We start from the raw sequence: 9,636 nt of genomic DNA on the forward strand, positions 1-9,636 counted from the left end.
TGATGATGAATACAAACACGTACACTATGATGATGATAATCATCATCTTCGTGCCTTGCATGATATTCAAAGGTTTGCTGACTTCCAGACGTTTGGCTACAGACAACTAGCCCGACTATGATGGGCACAAGGGGGTGCAAACCACCTGGTGGACTTACGCATGTGTGGGTTATGTGTAGGGAAGTACTACACTTCCATTTTTTGTTCAAACTGAAGGTCACCTCTATGATGATTTTAACGATAGGTTTAAAATCATGAGTTGCATGTGTTTGTATTCACTAACCCTAATAGTGAGGATCTTCAAGTTATGTGCTACATCTATATTTCAGGTAAAGGTAAGGCATCCTTGTACCGCCGACGGCAACATCACAATTAAAGACCATGACACATACGTAAGGTAGTCGTATTTAATTTTGTAGACTTTAAGTTAGTATAAGGCTTTAATGTTTTATTTTTATTTATTTTAACATTTTTGTCGAATTGTTTTAAAGATCATTATTTAAACATGTAAGTCCTTGACATTATTTTATGAAGATACTCACGTAAGTCCGTGACATTGTTTTATAAAATACTTTTAAATGATTATTTTACCGGTTATGTTATAAAGATGGTAGCAACTTAGTTAAAATTTAGGGTTATTATATTTAATACTAAAATAATAATAATTAAATTAATCCAACTAAAGCAAATTTTAAGACATCATATATTAAACTAAAAAGTCGAAGAAACACTCGCTCACAAAAACTCACATAGGCATCAATGAATGCGGTCGACGAAAAAATGTTAGTCAAGAGTGAAGAACATAGAGAGATTAGGAACAAGTAGAAGTCTGTGTAAACATAAACACTACACCAACACGATTGGATTGGATAGATTTGAACTTATCTAAACTTAAAAATTCATTCGTGATTCTCTTTCCTCTTGCAAATTGAAGTCCAAGCAATTTGTGGTGAATACACATGGACGCCCTTTTAATGGAAGAACTTTGGTCATGTGAGTTTTAATATTATAATAAATCACTTGTCCTTCGTTAGTTTCCATTAAAAGTTCATCCGAATTCACAAACGATAATGGTTTCTCAACTCCAAGAACAGGACCAATTGTCATTAGTTTTGACCATGAAATGACATCTTTCTCCATCTCCCAAATGTCGAAGGTTTTTTCATTCCCTGTTACTCGATAGTGAAATATAACAATTGATCGATTCAAAATCCCCATACTTATATACTCCTCACGCTCCGCCGCTACATTGTTTGGTACTGAAATTTTGCCAAAAACTTCTTCGCTCATGTCGAATGTGTGTATAATATTAGTTCCTCCTTCTTTGTATGCCCACCAATAATATGTTCCTTCATGATGCATCTGAGAGGCAACAGGTGACTTTGATGCTCGTCCATAAGTAGGAGATTCAATTTCCCTCCATCTTTCTTTCCTCAAATCATAAATTTCCACTCTAGTTGAGAAATCAGTTTCTCCATATCGGTTCCAAAATTCTACAACCCTAATCACTTTGAAATCCCTAGAATTTGAATTGTATCCGAATCCAACAGCGCTTGTGAACGAAAAATCAATATCATAGGTATCCCCAAGATAGTGAATAATCGATAATGGAAGCTTACGAAACTTTTCGGTCGTCAAATTAAAGAGAAAAATATCTCTATCGAAGGAAAGACAAACCAAGTCATGAGAATGGCCGCAAATATTGAAAGACTCATTATTTTTGAATGGATTGTTGACATCGAGAATGGACATGGATCGACTGGGGGCGAGCGAAAGCTTGATTATGGAGGGTATATACATAAAGTTTTCAAAATCGACCATCACTCGACGCTTGATAAAAATACGTTCATGTTGAAGAGAAAAAATTGTAGGATCTTTGATCAAAGCGTACCAGAATTTACAAACTGACTTAAATTGGAGTAGAGACTCTGTCGAAAGCCTTGATAAAATTTCGATCAACAATACCGTTGGAAGATCTTTTAGAGTCACCATTAAATGGGCTAGGGCTTTGTAAAAAGATTTTAACTCAAGTTTGAAGTTTTATTTGATCATCTCTTCATTGTCATTTTCATTTTTTAGTCTTTTTGTACAAATAAAATAACAATTAAATAAAAAAGAACCAACTTACCAAAATTAGATAATTTTGGTTTGTTCTTTTTTCCATCTCATGCACACAACAACAAGAACGACAATAACAACAAGAACGACGACGACAAGAACGAGAACGACAATGACGAGAATGAGAACGACAACGACAACAACAATGACGCCAACAACAACAAAATGTAGGCATAATGTGCTTGTAGTTCATGATTATTTTGTTTTTTCGAAAAGTAATTTAACAACAGCATTAGAAATGTAGCAAACAAGATCTATTTCAGGTCAAAATTCTAAAAAACAACCTTTAAAATTAACTATGAATGTAATGATTCTAATTTTCTACTATTTTAAAGTCGCTATAGTATGGGTGACGTAACTTTTTGCAAGACAATACTCATCCAAAGCTTCTTCATAAGACGATATGGGACTTATATGCTTAAAATAGAGTGGTAAAGTAAAACAAAGGAAATATTTAAAGTAAATTAAAATAAAACAAAGGAAAAATATTGAAAGATCAATGATCTATACTAACCTAAAGTCTACGAAAAATAAATGCAACTACCTGTCATGATCTTTGATGTGATGTCGCCGTCAACCATAATGGAATACCTTGCCTTTATCTGAAATATAAAAGTAGCATGTGGCTCGAGTATTTTAAGAAATACTCAGTAAGTGATCTCATTATTAGGGTTAGGTAATGCAAACACATGCAATATGAACGAGACATATCATTTAAAATCGTATTCTCTTAGGCGACTTTCTAATCCGGGTCATCGGATGTGTATTTACTATCCTACACACTGCCCATACATGCGAATGTGCACCCACCAGGTGATTCGCACACCGCCTAGGCCTCGTACTGGTCGAACTAGTGTCTCTAATGCTATTGTCGAACACCCGGAAGAAATAGCGACCGTCGTAGCATCATGTTAAACATGACGATCATTTTCCTTTTCATAATGTACGCATTCGTACTCATCATAAAGGAAAATATCTCGATGCATGTAACATACATTTATGCATGAGGTCCCAACATTTTTCACAGTAATTAAATCATGTAAGACAACCCCCTCCTTTTTTTTCTCCATTTCATTTCATTTATAGCATAGTCTTCAAAACATGTCTCCGGGTTGTACGTCATATATCTTTATCTCAAAACATTTCATCGCATGTCATTCATGTCAACAACATATCATATCATGCAATGCAACATATCATATCGTTCAACATATCCATCATTCAACATATCACATCCTTCGACATATCGTACCATTTAACGTATCATATCTTTCAACACATCATATCCTCAACACATCATACCATTCAACATATTATATCATTCAACAGATCATACAATAAAATATATCATACCATACAACATATCATATCATAAAACAAAATACACATAGCAAACATATGACACGTGCGGGGTCACTAGACACATGTCATCATGCATCACACAACTCCTTCAACCATACCGATAGTAAGGCCACTTACTTGGTAGGTCTAGGTCGATACTACTACGACTTCTTGATGCTAGCTTAATGTTGCTCTCTAAAAGTTTATTTTGTCTAAGGAGTCTAACAACCAAAAATTAGAATTCTACTCATAGAATTGACTCACCTAATTTTGCATAAAATAATCATAATATCCATTCTGCTTATGCGATACTAGTTTTTAGAGGTGGAATTTATTACGTTTATGTTCGAGAACTATACAAAGTAACAATTTCATTATAATATGTTGAGAATTTAAACCAAGATTTGGGGGGTTAAATGACCAAAATAGCCTTATGAGAATTCTAAGATGCTTTCAAGACGGTAAAAGACTGGAAATACTAAGGACATCTATATGAAACTCATTAATGATAGTAAGGGTAAGTGTTTGAGATCTTGAGGGATTATAACAACTTTGGGATATGAACCAAGATGAAAAGTACGTAACTACCCCTCAAGATGCGTTATAAAACATGAAGATGACAGCGATAAGTAACGGGCCAAAACAGACAACATTTGCTAGCAAATTAATCCAACTAAAACAAAATTTTAGACATCATAGATTAAACTTAAAGTTGAAGAAACGGTCACTAACTACACATAGCAATTTATCACATATGACTCGTGACCCAATATGTGATCCAAGGTGCTCGGTTCCTTCCTGAGCAAACAAGATTTTGCCAGTGAGAGTGTGAGTAGTCCTTCTCATAGTAGCGTCTTTAATCATTTGTGGGGAGCCTTCTTGCATATGTATAGGTGTGTGACAACATGCGAAGTGCTCCTTTTAGCCCCGCTTGACCTCCGTTCATGTAACATATCGTTAGGATAAAAAAATTATGTGGATAGTCATCGCTAGAGCCCAAGAATTGACGAGGCGTTGGAGTTCTCGGGCAACACCAAGAGATTCTCATCTGTCAGACGAACACGACTCTCCACAATGGTATGATATTGTCCGCTTTGAGCATAAGTTCTCATGGATTTGCTTTGAGCTTACCCAAGAGGCCTCATACAAATGAAGAGAGTATTCTTTGTTTACAAGTCCATCCTTCCCTAAAGTAGGGGACGTGGGACTTTCATCATTCAATCTCGTCATGCTCTATAACATGCCAGATCTTCCCCATGACACTCCAAACCTTGAGGACTTCAGAAAAACACCAAACTGAATGCCTGCAACATAGAAAAGAGTGAGAGAAAGAGATCTAAAAGACTCTGGCGAGAGTAACCCGACCAACTCACGCCTCGTCACCGTTCATGTTGTCGGAAAAAGGGATCGGAAGTGTAACGAATCAAAATATAAAAAAAACAAATTTGCGAGGTTGCAAAAATTCTGGCGACGCATCTCACAACCACGACCTCGGTGGATCGCCCCCCGATGTGCCCCTCCCTCCTCCAGACTACAGCATACAGGAAGAAAAGAGCAGAAAAACCGAGAGAGAGAAAACCTAGAGTTTTCCGGCGAGAGTCTGACGAGAGAGCCACGAATGAAACCTCAACTTCGACCCCTAAACTGACCAACTAACATTGTGAAAGTGACCACCAAACTATTACACACCCACACATAGCAAGTATACGTCGCGAGTCGCCACTGTCGGAAAAGGATGTCAGAAACCACTCATACAACTAAGAGAGGAACCAACTTACTCATCTTATTCAACTTGTTACACAGTATATATATATATAGACAGAATAGCCACGCATTAATAATGGCTAATAACTTCCTTAACCGCTAAACTTCCCTTACCTGACATCATTTTACATACCACCAACCGTAAATACAAATGAATTAGAATTAATACAAGATTAAATAAACTAACAAACGAATCCAAAAATAAGAATTTGGATGGAAAATAAGAATTTTGATGGAAACGAGATCTGTCATCCCGACGTCCATCAGCCATGAAACATAGTAGGTGAGAGAGAAAGTTGACAGAAAGATAGGGAGAGAAAAATTGGAGAAAAGACGTGGCAGGAAGGAGAGAGAAAGTTCGCCGAAAAAATGAAAAAAATGGAGGAATCGTGAAAGGAAAAAGGAAACATCAGATCCGGGTCGGTTCAGCCCGTTAGTCTTGGTCCAGCTTGTTCAATCTCGACCCAATACCCATCTTCACCCGATCTCACCTACAGTTGCCCAATTCCCATCGGCCCAAAATCCGAGAATCCGCGACCCGCGCCCACTATGAAACCCGAACCGCCAACCCGTTTGCAACTCGAGATTAGACACACGGTCCAGCCCGCGAACCTGAGGCCCAAAACCCTTTTCACCCAAAACACTTTTGATCCAGTAGCCGGCTGCCCAGCCTGCAAATCGAAGCCCACCAACCCACGCCTACAGCCAACGAACCGTGAGCAAACTCGAACCGGCCTCGACACAACGCCACTTGCACTACGTGGTGCGTCGTGCTGCTGCCACGTGGCACCTAGTGGCGCAGTCACTCCCTCGGCTCGGCTCGGCGCAAAAGGCTCGTTGCAACATTTCGGCATCGCTCCAGCGGCTCCTCAACTTATTCAAATTCTTCTCCAATTTTGGCCCGGTTTCCACCATTTTGATCCTCCCGAACTTATTTTTGGCCCCAATTAAAGTAATTGAGCTCATTTTGTGGTCGTATTTCATGTTTACTAATTAAACATTAATTTAATCGTAAAATACTAACGAAAGGTGGCGAACGATGTGATATGAAACAAACTCAGTGAACGTTTGGAACAGCTCTCAAGGAACGGGAGCTTACGTTTAGCTAACTCATATGTTACAAAGGAGCTTACGTTTAGCTAATTAGAAATTGTATGAGTTACAATTTATGATGTATCCTTTGTAACATATGATGTCGTATAATAGTATATGATGATGTATGAGTATATAACGATGTACGAGAGGGTCAAGAGAGGGATGTGGATTGTCACAGAGGAAAGCATGTCTCGGGGAGTCAATCCGGACTTACCTATTAGTACAATTTTTGTAAAAGAAAAACTAGTCACATATGGACTTTTTGTTTTGAAACGCTCTTCTTATGAAATATATGATTGATTTTTTAAATGTTGTTTTTCTTTGAATTTCATGCATACGCACTACATGTCATTGTCCTTTTGCATCATGACTCGTAGTAAATGTTGGGTCATGACAAATTTGGTATCAGAGCACTAAGACATAGGTCCTGTAGACACTTATGTTAGAGAGTCGTATTGATATGAACCAAGAGACATCAATCATACAATATACTTCAATGAAGATGTGAAGAAAAGGCTGTCAAAATTATCAAAAGATGTTTCAATTCATGCTACATTAAAGAAGAATGAAGTTTGATTGTTGTAAATTTTTGGTGGGTTACAATTTAGAGTAATTTAGAGTTATTGTATTTTAAGACTTGTTATTTAATTTCGGTTACATTTACATAATGGCTAATTATGACCATAAAGTAGGAATGTTACAACTCTTGGAATACCTTTAGTAGTTTCATTTTTGAGGCTATATAAAGTCATGTATGTTGTATTTGTAAGGGAGACTTGGAAAAATATTAAAAGAAGCATTTGTGCTTTTCTTTAGCCAATGGCTAAGTTTCTTTGCAATTCTATGTAGTTTAGATTGCATGTAGAATCATTCAAGCTCGACATGATCAATCTTGCTTGTGGAGTGATTCGAATCTCAAACAAGTGTTTGAGATATTTGATCAACAAGAGTCATTCAAGCTAGACATGATCGATCTTGCTTGTGGAGTGATTCGAATCTCAATCAAGTGTTCTTGCCTTGAGATATTCGATCAACAAGGTAATCCGAATCTTATTCCCCTTGTAGTTGATTCCTTATCTTATCACGTATCCTCTGTGACACGCCCATCAATCACGTATCGCTCGCGATTAGACAATCTCATAGATTTGAATTGCAAAGTCAAGAGCTAAGTTGTTCTGTAGAGAATTTACCATGACTGTTTGTTGTGTTATAATTGCACATTTACTAGAGGATGTGCTTTAAATGAATTGTAACCGCAATTTTTCTATTGTTGTAGCTAATGGCACCAAAGAGACGTGGACCCTATTTTAGGCCTGGACCTAGAAGGGGAAAAAGAATAGTCACTCATAACACTAATGTTCCATCACCTTAGGTGGAACAATCTGAACTTGAACCTCAAGAGGAGGTTGATAAAATGCCCCAATGGAACGAGAGTACTATACCACGGGAACCAAGATCAGGAATGACTCGAAGGAGAGCCAATGACCCAAGACTTACCTAACACAGATTCTACTGCTCCTTCTCCCGAGGTAGTCCCACCAGTGCCCACCAATAATATAGAGGTCCCACCTAACCAGCCAACAGCTAATCTCACTATAGATGTGCTACAAGCATTTATGTTAACCTCTATGGAAAATCAAACTCAGGTGCCTCAGATGATGCAGACACTAGGGGCTAACCAGACAACAATGCAACAAACCATGCAATAGACAACAATGCAAGGAATCAGAGACTCAGGGACTATGATTGTGGAGTCCCGTTATCTGAAAGACTTCCAAAGGCATAACCTATCTTCCTTTGACGGTGGTAAAATAGATCCCGTTGCAGCGAAAACCTGACTTGAGGCTACGGAAATAGCCTTCTTTGACATGAACTGTCCGCTGGAATATCAGGTCCATTGCAGAACTTATATGTTGAAGGGAGAGGCGCATTTCTGGTGGAAGGGTGCTCAAAGAATTATTGAGCCACATGGAGAGTCCATCCACTTGGTGTCAGTTCAAAGAAACCTACCTCCGCAAATACTATCCAGTCATTGCCAGAATAAAATTGTAGGCAGCGTTTATTGACCTCAAGTAGGGTGACAAATTAGTGGAGAATTATAATTTGGAATTCAATAAATTGGTAAGATTCTCTCCAGTATTTGTCACCACTAAAGAGCTTAAGGCCTAATGTTTTATCGCTGGCCTAAGGGAGGATCTTAAAGGGTATGTGGATCTCAGGCAAATCCACAGATTATGCAGAAGCCCTCAAAGTGGCGACCCTCATTAATATACCTCGTATTGACAAATTATAGTCACAATCAACCCAAACATCCCACATTGAAGTTCAAGGGAAAAAGGCAGACCGGAACCATCCCAGGACTGGCAGACCACCCCGTGGTGGCAATGCCAATTGAGGAAGAGCCCTAGCACAGAACAGGACTAGTTGCCCTCAATGACAGCGCCCTCACAAGGGGGAGTGTCGAGCAAGAACTAATGCATGTTACAGTTGTGGCCAAACAGGGCACTTTGCAACAAATTGTCCTCGGATGAGAGATCAGAACACTATGACCTGCAAGGGTGCCCAACAACAGCAGGGGCGAGCTATAGCCCATGCAACCACAGCTAGGCAAGACGACGCGCCTGATGCAGTTGTTACAGGTACACAACAAGTCTTTTGTCATTTGACTTTAATATTGTTTGATTCGGGTTCTACACGCTCGTTTGTGTCTGAGGAATTCGTTGAGTTAGCGCACCTAGAAAAAGAACCCTTAGAGACCATCCTATCAGTGTCCACTTCTGCTCACGAGATATTGATGGTGTTGGGTTTTATGTCCTAAAACTCATAGTTTGTAAATAAAAACATATTATATTTTCAATAAAGTTATTATTGTTGTTTATTCAGTAAAGATTGTTATTGAATAAAGTGAACTTTACGATCATTAATCTAAATCCAATAAACGAAGAACACTCTGGCTATAGTATGATTACTTGAACTATATATAGAGACATAAGAGTGGATCAAGTTCAAGTATATAGTCAAAATGATCTATAGTATAAGGATAAGGCTGAGTACCTTATTCTGGGGACACTATGGATGCGACCCACTTTTGTATATGATATAAACAATGTGATCACTAAATTGTACATGTGGAGACATGTGAGTGGGGGCGTCTTATGCAATGAGTATTGCATAAGATCGGACCATGAAGAAAACCACTCTCACTTTATAATGTCGTTTACTGTTGAGACTGATTTTCTTTTCATTCGATAACCTAGGTAACTCGGTTTTAATCCTGAGCTAACCATGAACTCCTGTTTATTCGGAATTATCCTTAGA

The 9,636-nt window shown here is 38.2% G+C and overlaps 1 protein-coding gene across 1 annotated transcript; it reads right to left on the reverse strand.

Annotated features, from left to right (window-relative positions):
* Nucleotides 1-891: 891 nt before the first annotated feature.
* LOC111804332 (F-box/kelch-repeat protein At3g06240-like) lies at nucleotides 892-1,821 on the reverse strand. The gene has a single exon (XM_023689092.1). The coding sequence runs from the start codon at nucleotides 1,819-1,821 to the stop codon at nucleotides 892-894; it is 930 nt and encodes a 309-aa protein (XP_023544860.1).
* Between the last annotated feature and the right edge of the window lie 7,815 nt (nucleotides 1,822-9,636).

Source organism: Cucurbita pepo, chromosome LG10 (genome assembly GCF_002806865.2).
Source record: "Cucurbita pepo subsp. pepo cultivar mu-cu-16 chromosome LG10, ASM280686v2, whole genome shotgun sequence".
NCBI classification, from domain to species: domain Eukaryota; kingdom Viridiplantae; phylum Streptophyta; class Magnoliopsida; order Cucurbitales; family Cucurbitaceae; genus Cucurbita; species Cucurbita pepo.